Raw genomic sequence first — 15,133 nt, forward strand, 5'->3', positions numbered from 1 at the left:
TCGTCTCCTCGCTATTCTCTCTAATCTTCTGAGATCTCCTTGTTCTTTCTTGTTCTTCTTCTGGAGCTGGCCTTCTGTATCCCCTTTGAACTGCTCGAGATCTCTTAATCGCCCATCATGGTGCTAATCGATAAGCACGAGTACGTATCCCAAGAAGAGCGACGCCTGAGGGAGGACCGTGAACACTCACGGTACTGGAAACGATGGGGGCCATATGTGGCAGAGAGACAATGGGCTACTGGTAAGCTTGGCTGCTAGCTATCTCATTCCAGTCGCGCTGGAAAAGCACCTGGACTAACAAATATTTTTGATGTCCCGCAGTTCGTGAGGATTACTCGTAAGTCTTCAATCTACCAAAGCTTGCTCGGTGCTTTGGAATACAGAGCAAGCGAAAATTTACTGATTCTTCTCTTTTTGCCGATCATCAGAGAAAATGGAGATGCTTGGAGCTGTAAGCCTCTCAATCCATTTGTGTGCCGCGCGGCCAGAACTGACCAATTGATGTCTAGACTTCTCTCATGACCATGCGCGATCTAGGACCTTCCGCTGGGGTGAGGATGGTATTGCCGGTGTCTCTGATACCCACAACTTGCAGAACATTGCCTTTGCATTCTGGAATGAGAAAGAGTACGTTTGATCTGCTTCGCTGCGACTGATTGGGTCTCATCAGCTCACTGTGTGGCCTAGCGATTTTCTGAAGGAGCGCCTATTCGGGTTGTCGAATCCTCAGGGTAACCATGGCGAAAGCATCAAGGAAGCTCATTTTCACGTTGATAATACCCCGACGGTTTGTGCTTCAATCCTCCAAGGTGATCGGAAATCGCGGTCCTTCTGACTCCATCGCGCTCTCAGCATTCCTATATGAAATACCTCTACAAATATCCCCAGAAAAAGTTTCCCTACAAGGAACTCGTCGAAGAAAGTGGCAAACGCTCTAGGCAAGACCGTGAGTACCAGATTTTAGATACTGGGATCTTCGACGACAACCGATACTGGGACATCTTCATTGAAACAGCGAAAGAAGATGACGACGAGGAAGAGCTGCTATTTCGCATCATCGCCTACAACCGAGGTCCAGAGCCCGCCCCGTTACACATCATACCCCATGTCTGGTTCCGTAATACCTGGTCCTGGGGCTATGAGGATCAGAATGAGAAACCATCTGTCGAGAAGGTGCACCCCATGGTAGCCAAAACAACTCATCATAAACTGGGAGAGCGATATGTGCAGTTCTCCCCCTCGCCGCCTGTTGGTGACGGACAGGAAGATGTGTTTCCACAGATGATGTTCACTGAGAACGAAACAAATAACGAACTGTTGTGGGACACCAAGAACAGCCAGCCATACGTCAAAGATGCCTTCCATCGCCTCATCGTTAACGGAGAAAAGGATACAGTGAACCCTGCGAACAAGGGTACCAAGTTCGGTGCCTGGTACGCCTTCAATGAGGGTCAAGGGATTCCTCCCGGAGAATGCGCTGTCGTGCGATTCAGGTTCTCACGCAAAATGGGCACATTCCTGGACGAAGAGATCCTTGACAATATCATCGATGAACGCAGGGCCGAAGCAGACGATTTCTATTACCACATCAGCCCGCTGCCCATGAGCGATGATCTACGCAATATTCAACGACAGGCGTTTTCTGGAATGCTGTGGAATAAGCAGTTCTATCATTTCGTGTGGGATCAGTGGTCAAATGGTGACCCCGGTCTCATTCCACCCCCTCCAGGTAGGAAGCATGTTCGTAACCAGCAGTGGAAGCACTTGTACATGGAAGACATCCTCTCGATGCCCGATTCTTGGGAATACCCGTTTTTCTGTGCATGGGATACGGCTTTTCATTGCATCCCGCTGGCGATGATCGACCCGGATTTTGCGAAGAAACAGCTGGACCTTCTCACCCGGGAATGGTACATGCATCCGAACGGGCAGCTCTCAGCGTACGAGTGGAACTTTGGAGATGTGAACCCACCAGTCCACGCGTGGGCCACCTTCCGGACGTTCAAGATTGAGCGGAAGATGTATGGTCGGCAGGATCTCGACTTCCTAGAACGCGTCTTCCAGAAGCTATTGCTCAATTTCACATGGTGGGTCAACCGCAAAGATTCTGAGGGCAAGAACGTCTTTGAGGGTGGCTTTCTGGGACTGGATAATATTGGGCTATTCAACAGATCGGAACCTCTGCCTACCGGAGGAGTCCTAGAGCAGGCTGATAGTACAGGCTGGATGGCATTCTACTGCCTATGCATGCTGAATATTGCACTTGAGCTCGCCAAGCACCGGCGGATCTACGAAGACAGTAAGCACACTTTGATATCAAGGCTTTCACCGGCTAACGAGTAACGCACAGTTGCCTCGAAGTTCTTCGAGCATTTCATTCTGATTAGTGATGCCATGACATTCAAGTCAGGAGGACAGGAGACCTCCCTCTGGAATGAGGATGATGGGTAGGTCGTTCCCAACTCTATTTATAATCTACTAATGATTGACTTTGGGTAGATTTTATTACGACGCAATCTCTTATGGCGATCCTTGGACACAGCAGCTTCCCGTTCGGTCCCTCGTTGGTCTGATCCCTTTGTACGCGGTTCTCACCCTTGAGCCCGAGTTGATAAACAAGTTCCCCTCCTTCAAGAAGCGACTCGAGTGGTTTGTCGAGAATAGACAAGACGTGGCAGAGCGCAACATCGCCAGCATGAAGCGCCGTGGCAAGGATGAACGGCTTCTTCTGTCCCTTGTGAGTAAAAGCCGGTTGGAGCAGATCCTCAAGAGGATGCTTGATGAGACCGAGTTCCTCTCGGAGCACGGCATTCGGTCCATGTCCAAGCATCATCAGGAACATCCATACTCAATGGAGGTGAATGGCCAGATGTTCCGGGTCAGCTATGTGCCTGGCGAATCTGACAGTGCTCTCTTTGGCGGTAACAGCAATTGGCGCGGACCGGTCTGGCTGTGTGTCAACTTCCTGCTCGTGGAGTCTCTGCTACGATTTTATATGTTCTACGGCGACTCATTCAAGGTGGAGTGCCCCACAGGCTCTGGAGAGTATATGCATCTCGGACATGTGGCGGAGGAGATCCAGCATCGGCTTCAACACTTATTCGCGCGCAATGACGAGGGACGTCGTGCAGTCTACAATGGCTCTGACCTTCTCGACTTTGACGAGCACTGGAAAGACTACATGTGGTTCCACGAGTACTTCGATGGAGACACTGGTAGAGGCCTGGGTGCATCTCACCAGTGTGGTTGGACCGGATTGATCGCCAAGATCATCCACGATACCGGGTAAGCTATGCGACGCCAAATTCATATCTCTTATTGCATCAGTCTCTAACCAATTCGACAGAATCAATTGCCGAGTCCCACAGACCCCTCGCTCGCCATTCGCAGCAGCATCGCACTACTTTGACGACGTCTTTTCACGGACGGCGCGACCACGTGGTAGCCGTCGCCCCAGCGTGCGCCGCTCATCCACCAGCCGCTCCATCGGAAACCGCAGTGACTTTGAATCCGCTTTCACAGGTCGTGACACACCTGGACCAGAATCGGCCTTGGATGATGATGAGAAGCTCGGTGAGTCCGGACTGGGATGCGGAGATGACGATCATGTGTCGCAGTATGTGGAGAGTCAGCTGGAGCGTGTCCGCAGTCGGGCATCGATGGGAGCGTATGAAGATGAGTTTGAGGCGCAGGCTGATCGGGTGCCAAATGGGCATTGAATGATACAATTAGAGCAGGGAGAGGGCTAGCACAGGAGATGATATGATGCGATGATACGGTTCCATGTTAATACTGGTGGTGGATACACAGGACGTAGATGAACTAGATGGATTATATACTTAACGTCAAAACATCATAAGCCAGAGTCCGTAGTATTAATGCAACACAGTCCCAATTCCAACACCATGGTACTATTCATGGTACGAAGTAGAAAAGAGAAAATGCCACCAGTATTACTCACTAGTAGTACTGTCAGTTAGTACTGGTATCGTTTCAAGGGCCAATGCGTGAAACCATCATTTTAGGAGCCTCCTCGAAGACAGTAGACAATGCTCTATCATCAATAATACAAGTTCCAAGGATCACCCCAAGACCCTCAACGCAGCAAGCAACATGTGCCAGGTCCCCGTTCTCCACTTTAATCCATTGCATTCATCTAAAATCTATCTAATCATGAGATTCTTCAATCGGCATAACTCCCTCCTATCCCATCGCAGCGCCACCACCACCACCACACCTAGTAATATAGTACTAGTAGCCCTGCGATGTCCCCAAATCAATAGGATAGGGCGTAGCACAAACAATAAATCATATCATCTATCACGTTATCCCAAGCATCATCCATCCATCCATCCATCCCGTTTTCATCTTATCTCAACACCACTCATTTCATGAAACATATTTCATACATAACATGACATTACGTATCCGTTCGTCTCACCATTATCTCACAGAGACAAAGGTCAAAGGTAAGGTAAAGTTCTAAGGCAGACGAGACTTGCCCGCCTCCCTGCTCTTAGCAAGCGCACCCATGAGGCCAAACTGGCTGGACAATCCAGTAATGCGGTGTGTCGAGTTCAGGTTCTTGACTACCACCATCTGGTAGCAGGTTGCGGAGCCTTGGCGGGAGGCGATGACGGACCAGGCGAGGAAGAGTTCCCAGATCTGTTTATAAGTTGAGACAAAGGGTTAGATGTGGGTGGTGGGAAGAAGAAGAGAAGAAGGGGGAAGGGGATATACGCACCCTGTACCATCTGGGACCGTACTTGGCCTTGATCGCCTCGATGTTGCCGACCCAGTTGCGGTACCATCTCCAGAGGGTGCCGGAGTAGTGGACGCCGACGGTGTCGATACTGTTCGCAGGTTTGTCGTTAGTGGCTGATTGCTGGAAGAATGGAAGGAAGTAAGGCTTACCCCTTGACTTCGAAGCCAGCTCCTTCAAGGCACTTCACGTAGTACCAGAGAGGAGTGGAAGCGTCGGCACCACGGAAGATGTACTTGTTCAGATACAGACCCCAGATAAAATCCTCATACTGCCATGCCTGTCTCAGACCCGAAAGCTGCACATACATGCATCCATCGTCGTTGAGCATGTCATAGCACTGGCGGAAGAATCCAGTAAGCTTGCGAATACCGACGTGCTCGCCCATTTCCAGCTGAGTGATCTTGTCGTATTTCGTGCGGGGAATATCACGGTAATCCATGCAGACAATGCGGCTCTGTTGCTCGGAGATGCCGGCCTTGCGGAGAGCATCGTTACCCCAGGCAGTTTGGTTCTCAGCAATGGTGAGACCGGTCACCTTTGCACCGTAGTTGAGACTCGCGAACTTAGCCAGGGTACCCCAGCCGCAGCCAATGTCCAGCATGGTCTCGCCTTCCTTCAAGCCGATCTTCTCGCAGACAACGGCCATCTTGTTATCCTGCAATTCCTCCAGGGTTTCTTCACGATCGGGGTCGGAGATGATTCCAGAGGTGTAGATCATGCGAGGGCCGAGGAACCAGGCGTAGTGGTCGTTACCCCGGTCGTAGTTGGGACGGATTTGCTCCTCATCCTGGGCCTTGGTGTGGAAGAGCACATCGACGAAGAAGGTGCCGACGATGAACTTGAACAGGTCCAAGGTGAAGGCGAAGCTGGCCCAGTCGTGGCGGTATTCCAGGATCTCGAGGACATCGCCATTGAAGTCCACCAGGCCGTCCAAGTACATCTCTGAAAAGGTCTGCATAGGGATCTTGTTTCTTCCGCTCCATTTCGCACGGTCTTCGTCGCGCTTGAAGGTGATGTAGTGTTCAACGGGACGGCCGGGGAGCTTGACTTTCTCGTTGGTGCGGGGGCTGAAGGTCGAGGTCCAGGTCCAAAAGGCCACGAGGACAGGAAGAACGGTTACCAGAGTGAAAAAGATGAAGGTTTTCTTTCCACCACCGAGCAGGTAGGTGAGAAGGCCGGGGACTCCGATGACGGCGCCGCCCAGCAGGAGGTTGGAGAAGCTCTCGTTTCCAGGACCATCAGCTGGCAAGGGGGGATTGTTGATGCTTTTGGCCTTTGAGGAAGAAGTCAGCACAGTTTTGGACAGGTAGACAATACGCCAGCAATGGGGACGGAGGAATTGACATTGGTCAGAGCGATTCCACAGCTCTCGCCGGTTTCAAACTTGGAGGGAGCTGGAGCAGGAGTTTCGATGAATTGGATGTCGTCAGACAGCTCGACATCTTTAGATTTGGTCGTCATGGTCAATTGATACCCTCGTCACGGGTTATCTTGGTTGGTGAACTGGGGACGAGGAGAGGAAGACGGACATCTGAAGGGAGGACACTTGTTTCATAAGTTAAGATGCCGCGTCGATCGTCCCGTGCCGTGTCCCCAGTTGCCCGCGGACCCCGAAAAACAACCAAATTGAACACGCCCCTTCAATGCGCGATTTTCTTCATAGCTGCGACACAAATAACTTACTTGACGGAAATTATATATATCAGAATGAATAGTATACTAATCTACAAATAGTACATAAGTACTGGACTACTAGTGATAACTCGCATAGTACTACCAAGCAATGATGTTCTTTGCCAAAATGGGTGATGCAAAACTCAATTCTGTCTATTCGACTCCAGAAATAGAGCTCATGCTAGCTAGAAATGTAGAGGATGAAGGAGGTAGATCGATTCGGTAGGGGTACAGAGAGTTGATATAAAGAAAAGGGTTAACTAGATATGGAAGCTCAAGAGACGCCTAATGTGAACATGTGCATCCCTCTTGTGTTTTGGGTAGTTTCTTTAGGTAATTTACAAAGCGTCGGTGAGGGCCTTGTTGAGCTTGGCAATCTTAGAGGAGACGCTGAGGTCGATGGTGCGGTCACCGATCTCAACGACCAGACCGCCGACAAGCTCGGGGTCGACCTGTTTGCAGTATATGAGTATCCATAGTGTCAATTGGGAAGGACTGGATAATGTACCTTGGTGACAACCTTGAGCTTCTTGCCCTGGCTGAACTCGGACTTGGCAACGGCCTTCTCGAGACGGTTGACAGTCTTGGTGTCGAGCTCCTGTTTCCCAACAATCAGCGAAAAGCCCCACAATATGAAACCCCGAAAGAAGAAAGTACCTGAGCACTGGTGATGTTCAGCTCAATCTCGCCACGGTGAGCACCCATGAGAGTGGAGAACTTGTCGCAGATGCCCTCGAGGAGACCGAGACGGTTGTTCTCAGCGAGAGTAGCGAGGAAGTTCTTGAGGATGTCGCCCTTGTCGGCACCACCAGCAACCTTCTGCAGCTCCTGGACGATCTGCTGCTTGTCGGCGGCAGTGAGGGTAGGGGCGGAGAGGATGGTGGTCAGCTTGCGGTCGGCCTTGAGGGTCTGACCGAGGCTGGCGAGAGCCTTGGAGGTCTGGTCGAGGTTGGCGGACTTGGCAGAGGCAGTGTACTATACACACAAACGCAACGATCGGTTAGCCAGGGAGCTTTCTTGAAGTAGTTCGTTTTTTGGAAATTTGAGGTTGCTAGGACGCGGGTATCTCTGTTTCTGTTTTCTTAGGTTTCCCATCCGCTTCCCCCTCTTCCTTTCTTGATTCTTTCTTTCTTCCGTGCCATTGAATGGAGGGAACCTCAGAGCCACAACTAGCAACCAACAGGTAGAATCATGGTATCGCATACCAGAGCGGTGGCATAGGTGCCGTCAACGCCGAACAGGGAGACAGGAGGCTTGACATCCTGGGCCGGGGTGGCATAGGTCCTCAGACCGTTGACGGCGGCAGTGCGAGGCACGGAGAACTGCTGGGCGGTGGCACGGAGGCCGGCGCGGGCGACGCGAACGGAGAACATGGTGATCTAGGAACGGAGACCTCGAGGAGGGGAGGAGGTGAGATTAGATGCGAGACGGACGGGGCGTCGGGGAGGGGATTGAGCGAGCAGCAACGGGCTGGTGGTTCGTCGTGCTTTGGGATGGACGGGCGACGTCCAACTTCTGCCGGCTAGCGGTCACGTGAGATCCCGCACACGCCGGGTTTTCGGCTATCCACTACTGCGAGTGACTTGATTCCTGAAGATCTTATCATTATTGTTGAACTGATGTGGAATCGTATTCAGACTTCAGTCTATTATTCGTTCTCAAAATGCAATTTACAGTCACACACGCTACGTAACGCCAGACTGCCTCTACGAGTATAATGTGCCCTCCCGAATGCCAACACCCGAAACGCCATCCTCTCAACTGCTTTTCTTCACGGTCGTCTAGCCATTCGACCGATCCGTTCTTCAATCGCTGCGCAGCATGCTATCCACAAGATCTCCCAACGGACCCCAGAAGTCCTTTCCGCTAGCCAGGTGGTGCTCGTCAATGAATAGGACGTAATGCTTGAAGCTGGTGTTAAGATGGGGCTCCAGTCCGAGATGGACGACAACCGGGTAGTGGTGGCAGTAAATGTGCGCATATACGCGATACATCCGCTTGAAGATCTGGCGTACAAGGCTCGGGAACACCTTGGGGAAGGGGACGCCTGTGAGGTAGCAGGTCATATTAGCGACTGCTCATTGCAACCGTAGTCTACGTAGTCTCCTCTCGTGGCGCGTTCTAAAGACAGGTACTCACCGAGCCTGCTGGGGAAAATCTGTTCGTTGTCGACACTGCTTTGTACCCAGCTCATCAAATGTTCAATGTACTCCGGGGCCGACATCTTCGTCGGTCGCTTGTAGTTTTCCGAATCTTGCCAGAGATATTCGAATCTGGACATCTATGGTCAGCTTTGCATTGCCTCAACAAGTGTGGGGGATAGCTCCGTACTCATCAGTCGCTTTCATTTCCGGACATGATTGCGGAGAGCAGAACTCTGTGATCGCGCCATAGAGCAGGTTGATTTGGTTGTAGAAATCGACCACTGTTGCACATTGGACCAAAAACAGTTAGTATGGCTTCAATGCTGCCGCGGCTGCAAGCTTTCAGAGTATGTTTACCGTTAACTGCAAGCCACTCATTTAGATCCTCGCCTTCTGGAAGCTTTACGGCCTTCCGCAAGCTTCCACTTCCTAGGGTGGCTTCCGCAAACTGTCTCAGTTGATAGCTAGTGGTGCCCTTGGCTGCCGACCGCGGCTTGAAAGGAGCTCGGGTCCGAGCGTTGCTGGGAGGTGTCAGTCCAGCGGGATCATATTTCAGAGCGCGTACTGCCGGTGACAGATAAGATGGGGGCTCAGTGAAGGGGCCAGGGAAAGTCTGAACGGTGCCATAGCAAACCGATGGAGAGATGATGGACGGGGAGGAGGGGAGGGAAGGTTGGGGAGAAGATGAGGATGGCGGGGCAGGTTGTCCAGCATCGGACGAAGAAGAAACAGAAAGGATGGGGACAGACATGGTTGTAATGAAGGACGCCATATCCTTTCCTGGTTTTCTTTTCTTTCCCTTTTGTTCCTCCCTTCAGTCAAATACAGAGCCACCGGTGCTATTCTGGTGTTCTTCGTCGAAAACGAGGCGTTGCGTAGAGTTCCGTTGGAGAATGCGCCTGCATGCCGATGCCGACCAAGTCAGCGCCTGTCAGTCAAGTTTATGGGCTCGACAGTGAAGAAACCTGGAAGAACGCGCCAGTCTATGTCTGATTGTCTTACCTCTTTAGGGATACCTGAATTAAGTACAATAGCAGGACGCGCCGATGAGGGGAGCAACAGACCGGCCGGCGGAATGAGTGGAGGGACGAGAGGGTAGTAGGAGGCGAAGTTGGAATATCAGCGAAGGAGCCGCTCCGACCAAGTGCACAGGCGCAACAGCAACTTCAGAAAATGAAAACAAAGCAAAAGGAACACACCCGACTGCAAACGAGGGGCGATGGAGGGCGATCTATATCGATCGCATTTCCGGCCTGCCTTCTCCACGATCCCACAAGCGGAACCTCCCCAAGGACCGGATCCATGGGTGCTGCAGTGTCCAGGGTGGCAATCGCCCCGTCCGTTGCCCCGGCGACATCAGCCAGCCGCAAGGAAACCGGCCCTTTATTACATCGTCAAGGTTGTGGTGGATATCCTTCAGATTTATTACGTAGGTAGGCTACCGCTTCATGGCATAAGTTGCTAGCATTGTAACATATTAGATAGTACCTAGGAGTCTTGAAGTCTGCCGTGGCCGTCGCATTCACCGTCATAGCAAGCAAAGCCTCCGCCGGGTCGGTGAAACATCAGAAGAGGAGTTATGGAAAAATAGATGTGGCTTGCTAATGAATGCGCCAAGCTATCCCAGACATGATTCATATAGAGTATCCTTCATTCTCCTCTGGCAATCGCTCTCGAACTGTCTCTCCGTAAATCGTGATAGGGATGGCGATTTCGAACGATTCGCAGCCCAAGTTCTCCAACGCGGACATGATGCGCCCGCGATCGTCTTCCGATACGGTTTCGAGCAAGCGCGCCCCCGAAGGGGCTGAACCATCGTGAATATTGCTGGTGACAAACTCGAATCGAAGTTCCCAGTCATGTGTGACCCCAGTGGTTATGACGGTTGGCGTCGCCGATACCGGAACAGCCGGACTGAAAACAACGCGCGTTGCATACAGGGTGTTTTCGAAATAGGAGGCATGGATCTTTCGGGTCGCACGGCGGATGCTGGCGTTTGATCGCACTGCTAGATGACCTGCTACTCTCTCGGAACTTTCTAATGTCGCTCGCAGGGCGTAGCAGGGAAGTGCCGCGTCTGCGAAGTTGACGGTCGCGATGATGGTTTCGCCTAGCCGGTGCGCCGGACGATTGAGTACCACAACAGCGATACGACGCCCGTCTCGGGCAATCTCAAATCGGTTAGGACTACGCGAGGAACCGAGCGCCTGGTTGCTTCGGAGAATGGCAAAGTCAATAGCATCTTTGCAAGAGAGGTGCCCGGCAGATGTGTCGCGACTTGCCCGCTTCTCAAGCGTCGCCTCGGGTGGCTGCAGCGAATTCTGGCGTGCACTCTGCTCCAGGATGTCATCCACATACGACAGAAATTCTGGGCCTGACGTCCAAGTCGGCCCACTGATGCTTTTGGGCTTGACTGCCGGCGGTGGGGTAGGGCCAACCTTCTGCACTCGCGCCTCGTCGCGAAGCAGCACATACGGGCTCATAAGGTCATGTCCCATTATCTCCCCATGACCTAAGGAAGGATTAGTGATATTTTGCTACCCAGGGATACAACAGCGAGCTCACCATTAACGCCGCTGAATACGCGGAACGGTATGCTGATACGGTTGACTCGTTGGGGTTCATGATGGCCACTCGGTCGCTGTGTACCAATGACAAGATTGTAAGATATCTTGATGGCTTTCCCCTTATGGCTGGCTGGAAGACCTGATGGCAGGGTAAATGTAAAGGAGTAAGACTGCTCTTCTCCCGGTGCCAGTCGTAGGTCCACGAAGAGAAGGGACTGGGTAGTAGACAGCAACGGTATGGACTTGGATGAAGAAACTCCTCGCATATCTCGTAACCCATCCAACTCATTATTGGAGAGCAGACCGCTCAGAGACTCTTCGATTGCATTCCATTTGAAGGCGCCCCAGAAACCACCGCCCTTGCGATTCTTGTCGTTGTTCATAGCCGATCTCCCGCTGTTCATACCCGGTGCAGACCCTGCACCACCGACAACACCTTTTCGCTTCACTTCCTCGAAGTATGACTGGTGAATCAAGGACCCGTCAACTGTAAATGATGCACTAATTTGTGCATAGCCCATGAGAAGAGTCTGGCTCTTGGGGGCTACTCCCGGAGACTCAATACTCGACATGTGTCGCGCGTGACGAGGAATGTTCTGACGAGGCATCGCCATTGAGTAATTGGTATACTCCGATTGCAGAGTTTCCGAGGAATTATCACTGATAGAGTTATACTCCCCACTGCTTCTATGACTTCCAGTGAGGCTGGAGGTCGACATGATTCTGGTAAGTTGAGGCAGATGACCTGGGGCAGCTAGAGTTGCCGACTCCCTTCCATTAGGCTTCGTCTGTCCAGCAGTCTCTTCAAAGGGCGTCGCAAGGGGAGATAGAGCTGGACGAGAGTGTGTATCAGCCCCCGGCGAAGGTGGGAACTTGAAATCGATAGGTGGCAATTGAGGCCGACGGGCAGGTGTACGGGGTGACTCGAATGGGGGGTGAGAAGTAGGTCCTCCCATATCGTCGATGTCTATTCGTGGGTTTCCAGGAGACGAATTGACCGGGGACTCTGGGGGTGGAAGGCCTCGGTAGGAGTTGCGTCCAGCTAGAAATTGACTGTAGTCAGCCCAATGATCGAACAATTCCCGATCGCGCTATGCATCTGAGGTACCTTTTGCGAATGACTCTTCATAGAACTCATTCCTTCTCGGAAGAACTTGTAGACTCGCGGCGCGCCCATGGCTCCTGACCGGCCTCGATCGACTGAATTGTGAAGATGTCCTGGGAGTCGGCTCTCCTGTTCCTTCGCTATCAATAGAAAGAATAGATACTGAGCGCTTGTGTTTTCCAGCAGCAGGTGGACCACTGCGAGGGGTGGACGGGGGTGGAAAGCTGTGAGAACCGATCAACGGTGAGCTCACTGATGAGGAGGGGCGATGCGACAGGCTCTTTTTAGATACGCTAGAGTATGAGCGGCGGTGTGGACTGAAGAAGAATCCCTGAGGTGATCTGAGCGAAAACAGTGACTCTGAATGTGAGCTGGTAGCTCGCGAAGGCTGCCTCTGATGCGAGGACTGCCCCCCGTTCCGGGGTTCCCCGTTCGTCTCCGCAACGTTCTTGAAGGTAATGATACATTCCACATCTTCCCCGGCGAATATCGTTTGATCCTTCCATTTCACGAAAACCTGAATGTCTGAGGGCATGGCGACGATCGCAAGGCCACCATGTGAGCGTGTGGCCGCAGACAAGAATCAGAAGGTCCGGGGTAGATGGCGGGTACCAGCCGCCACCAGACGAGGGCTAAAGTAAAGATTGGCAAATATGATACACTGGGAGTAAAGGTAATCAACGCCAGCTAGGGCATACCGTCAAATCGTGAAAGCCATAACCGTCGAAGGATGTGGAGGGAGGAAGGACACAGAGCGGGTGCCATAACGTTCTTGTCGGGGGAGGACGCGGTGGTGGTGGTTGGTGGTGCACTACGGCCGACGGGAGGGAAATGCAATCCCATGACGAACCACGTAGAAGAGCAGTGCCCCTCGACATATGATAGATATGCTGTCGGAATCCCGTTTGGATCTCCTTCCAGACCGGAGAAAAGCAAAGATGATCAAAAGCTATTTTCTAGCTCCGGCTGGGGTTCTCTGTTATCGCCGAGAATCACCTCAGATTGTGAAACTGTATGTTACAATGACGGCACTACTGCTGGCCATGCGCCCCCGGAGCACTTAAAGAAAGCTTTCGGAAAACAAAGAAAAGCAAATTCTCCACAAGTTCAATGTAACGCCTCTTCTATGCTATTTTGATGCAGAAAAGGTAGATAGCTGGTATAGTACATGTGATATTATACATGGTGGCTGTCTGTACAGACAAATTCATAATTACTTACGCCTTGCCCCCCTTCTTTTTATTGCCATAGAGCAGTTGATTTGCGTCTGTCAAATCTCGGGTGCGTTTCGTACTCGGTCGTAGGCCTAGCTCGGACAAGTGGCCCCAAATTCGATCATGTCTCCTCTCCCATCTCTTCCGTCGATCTTCGATTTCGGTCTCGGAAGGCCTCCATTTGCTCTTCAAGATCCGTCGGATAGCCTCCGGAGAGATCTTGAATTCCTCCGCAAGAACAGATGTAGTGAACTTTTCCGGCGCGACCGCGTGAAGGTGCCGAATACCTTCCAAGGCATCCGGTGAAAGCTTCTTCGGCGGGTTCCATCCATCCTTGAATTTCTCTTTCAGGGCTTGTCTATGAATCTGCCATTTCTCTGGCTTCTTTTGGGGTATAGGACTGGAAGTGCGTTGTTCTTGTCGTGAACGTTTCTTTGATCGAGATGACTTGGTTCGATCCTTGTCGGAAGGATTACCGGAGGAAGGAGTCTGAGCTAGGGAGTTCACATGGCTGGTTTTGGCGTCAGCCAGTTCTGGCGATGCATTGGCTTCGGTCGAGGTACGGCGTGTGTCTTTTTCCGAGCTGTCTAGTGGCGTTGTGCTAGAATTATCTGAGGCGGACGAAGAGGAGTCTGGCGCTGATAGATGTATCGCGGTTTGACGAATCTGAGGCTTGACAGAGTAGCCGAAATTTCGCTGTTGCGTTTGGCATCTGTTCTGGGAGACAGGCGTTACGGAGAAGATTCTCCGATATGCGGGACCCTGATGAACATCCGAGGCGAATTCTGAACGAAGAGCAGTTCGCAAGATATTGGGAAGAGAGAGCTTGAGGGATGAAGCGCAGACACCCGCCATAGTAGAAAACCCGAACAGAACAGAGTGGCACGCGAGATAAGAAGGAAATGGAAGCTTGGGAAATCCTCCCGGACACTAAGAGACTTGCGAGTTGCGACAGCAGCGAGACTTCTGGAAGAGGCCTAGAACAATCATGGCCTGAGGCACTGAGTCATGTGACCAAGCGGACAACATCAGGGAGGAAGCAGAACTGTCAAAGTAAGAGGAGCTTGCGGTGGAATGGAGCATGAAAGACCAGTAAGTCACTCACAATCCCTCCTCCTGGAGCAGCGAAATCATCTAAATGGAGAGCAAAACAAAATTCTGCAGAACGGAGATTAGTCGCTCTACTCTTGTGGAAGCCACATTGAAGTCACCCAATACGATATAGCGATCCACCCATCTATTAATCGTACGCACGAGGATGGCCGTCGAGAAGGATGGACGAAGCTTGAAGATTCAAGATCTACATCAATGTTTCTATCTAAATAATTCATTCCTCTTTCACCGGTCTAAGGGGCTAATTGGTGCTAATGAAGGCGCACACCGTAATATCCCCTACGATCATTATTGGCCTGAAGGCAAAGGCTACCCAAACAAATGCCTGCCTTAATCTCCTGCTCTTTGTCCCCTTGGGCCGCACTAGGCGTGCCATACAGGATGTACCCTTTCATTAGTGCCAAAGGTTACGGATCGGATCGTGACTAGAATTTCATTCTTGCCTTAATAGTTGCGGTAAAAACTGGCTTTTTATAGAAAGACTATGTCAGACAATCTCTTCTTCTTTTTGCTGCCAACCGATAACAGTCCAGACAAGTCAGTGGTAGGAA

The 15,133-nt window shown here is 51.6% G+C and overlaps 6 protein-coding genes across 6 annotated transcripts; 1 reads left to right on the forward strand and 5 right to left on the reverse strand.

Annotated features, from left to right (window-relative positions):
* Positions 1-117: 117 nt before the first annotated feature.
* On the forward strand, positions 118-3,719 carry ASPBRDRAFT_116955 (uncharacterized protein; the record flags this gene model as incomplete). The annotated part of the gene is made up of 9 exons (XM_067617036.1): positions 118-241; positions 322-337; positions 429-451; positions 510-627; positions 688-787; positions 853-2,299; positions 2,351-2,447; positions 2,500-3,285; positions 3,347-3,719. 9 exons carry the CDS (start codon positions 118-120, stop codon positions 3,717-3,719), a joined length of 3,084 nt encoding a protein of 1,027 aa, XP_067483568.1.
* Positions 3,720-4,007: 288 nt separating this feature from the next.
* ASPBRDRAFT_170153 (uncharacterized protein) lies at positions 4,008-6,301 on the reverse strand. Its single transcript, XM_067619674.1, has 4 exons — positions 6,110-6,301; positions 4,915-6,038; positions 4,745-4,853; positions 4,008-4,665 (listed from the first exon to the last, which is right to left on the reverse strand). The coding sequence occupies exons 1-4, from the start codon at positions 6,224-6,226 to the stop codon at positions 4,483-4,485; spliced, it is 1,533 nt and encodes a 510-aa protein (XP_067483569.1). The 5' UTR covers positions 6,227-6,301; the 3' UTR covers positions 4,008-4,482.
* Positions 6,302-6,637: 336 nt separating this feature from the next.
* Positions 6,638-7,812, reverse strand: ASPBRDRAFT_62519 (F1F0 ATP synthase subunit 5; the record flags this gene model as incomplete). The annotated part of the gene is made up of 4 exons (XM_067628377.1): positions 6,638-6,891; positions 6,948-7,037; positions 7,097-7,414; positions 7,645-7,812. The coding sequence occupies 4 exons, from the start codon at positions 7,810-7,812 to the stop codon at positions 6,778-6,780; spliced, it is 690 nt and encodes a 229-aa protein (XP_067483570.1). The 3' UTR covers positions 6,638-6,777.
* A 432-nt stretch (positions 7,813-8,244) lies between these two features.
* ASPBRDRAFT_192474 (Mob1/phocein family protein) lies at positions 8,245-9,334 on the reverse strand (the record flags this gene model as incomplete). The annotated part of the gene is made up of 4 exons (XM_067620486.1): positions 8,245-8,486; positions 8,579-8,712; positions 8,771-8,864; positions 8,941-9,334. The coding sequence occupies 4 exons, from the start codon at positions 9,332-9,334 to the stop codon at positions 8,245-8,247; spliced, it is 864 nt and encodes a 287-aa protein (XP_067483571.1).
* Positions 9,335-9,894: 560 nt separating this feature from the next.
* ASPBRDRAFT_38761 (putative intracellular protein transport protein (Sat1)) lies at positions 9,895-13,213 on the reverse strand. Its single transcript, XM_067623998.1, has 3 exons — positions 12,259-13,213; positions 11,149-12,192; positions 9,895-11,095 (listed from the first exon to the last, which is right to left on the reverse strand). The coding sequence occupies exons 1-3, from the start codon at positions 12,788-12,790 to the stop codon at positions 10,218-10,220; spliced, it is 2,454 nt and encodes an 817-aa protein (XP_067483572.1). The 5' UTR covers positions 12,791-13,213; the 3' UTR covers positions 9,895-10,217.
* A 95-nt stretch (positions 13,214-13,308) lies between these two features.
* rrg9 (mitochondrial ribosome assembly protein RRG9) lies at positions 13,309-14,749 on the reverse strand. Its single transcript, XM_067623999.1, has one exon. The coding sequence runs from the start codon at positions 14,322-14,324 to the stop codon at positions 13,473-13,475; it is 852 nt and encodes a 283-aa protein (XP_067483573.1). The 5' UTR covers positions 14,325-14,749; the 3' UTR covers positions 13,309-13,472.
* Positions 14,750-15,133: the final 384 nt, after the last annotated feature.

Source organism: Aspergillus brasiliensis (assembly GCF_001889945.1).
Source record: "Aspergillus brasiliensis CBS 101740 unplaced genomic scaffold ASPBRscaffold_2, whole genome shotgun sequence".
Taxonomy (NCBI): Eukaryota; Fungi; Ascomycota; class Eurotiomycetes; order Eurotiales; family Aspergillaceae; genus Aspergillus; species Aspergillus brasiliensis.

What these genes read in the sequence shown, in the direction of transcription:
- ASPBRDRAFT_170153 (XM_067619674.1), bottom strand. Translation starts at nt 6,226, where the DNA reads ATGACGACCAAATCTAAAGATGTCGAGCTGTCTGACGACATCCAATTC. An exon ending in GTGGAATCGCTCTGACCAAT is followed by an intron (nt 6,039 to 6,109) that starts GTCAATTCCTCC and finishes TCTTCCTCAAAG; the next exon opens with GCCAAAAGCATCAACAATCC. An exon ending in GCTGGCTTCGAAGTCAAGGG is followed by an intron (nt 4,854 to 4,914) that starts GTAAGCCTTACT and finishes ACCTGCGAACAG; the next exon opens with TATCGACACCGTCGGCGTCC.
- rrg9 (XM_067623999.1), bottom strand. Translation starts at nt 14,324, where the DNA reads ATGGCGGGTGTCTGCGCTTCATCCCTCAAGCTCTCTCTTCCCAATATC.
- ASPBRDRAFT_38761 (XM_067623998.1), bottom strand. Translation starts at nt 12,790, where the DNA reads ATGCCCTCAGACATTCAGGTTTTCGTGAAATGGAAGGATCAAACGATA. An exon ending in TGAAGAGTCATTCGCAAAAG is followed by an intron (nt 12,193 to 12,258) that starts GTACCTCAGATG and finishes GTCAATTTCTAG; the next exon opens with CTGGACGCAACTCCTACCGA. An exon ending in CGTATTCAGCGGCGTTAATG is followed by an intron (nt 11,096 to 11,148) that starts GTGAGCTCGCTG and finishes ATCCTTCCTTAG; the next exon opens with GTCATGGGGAGATAATGGGA.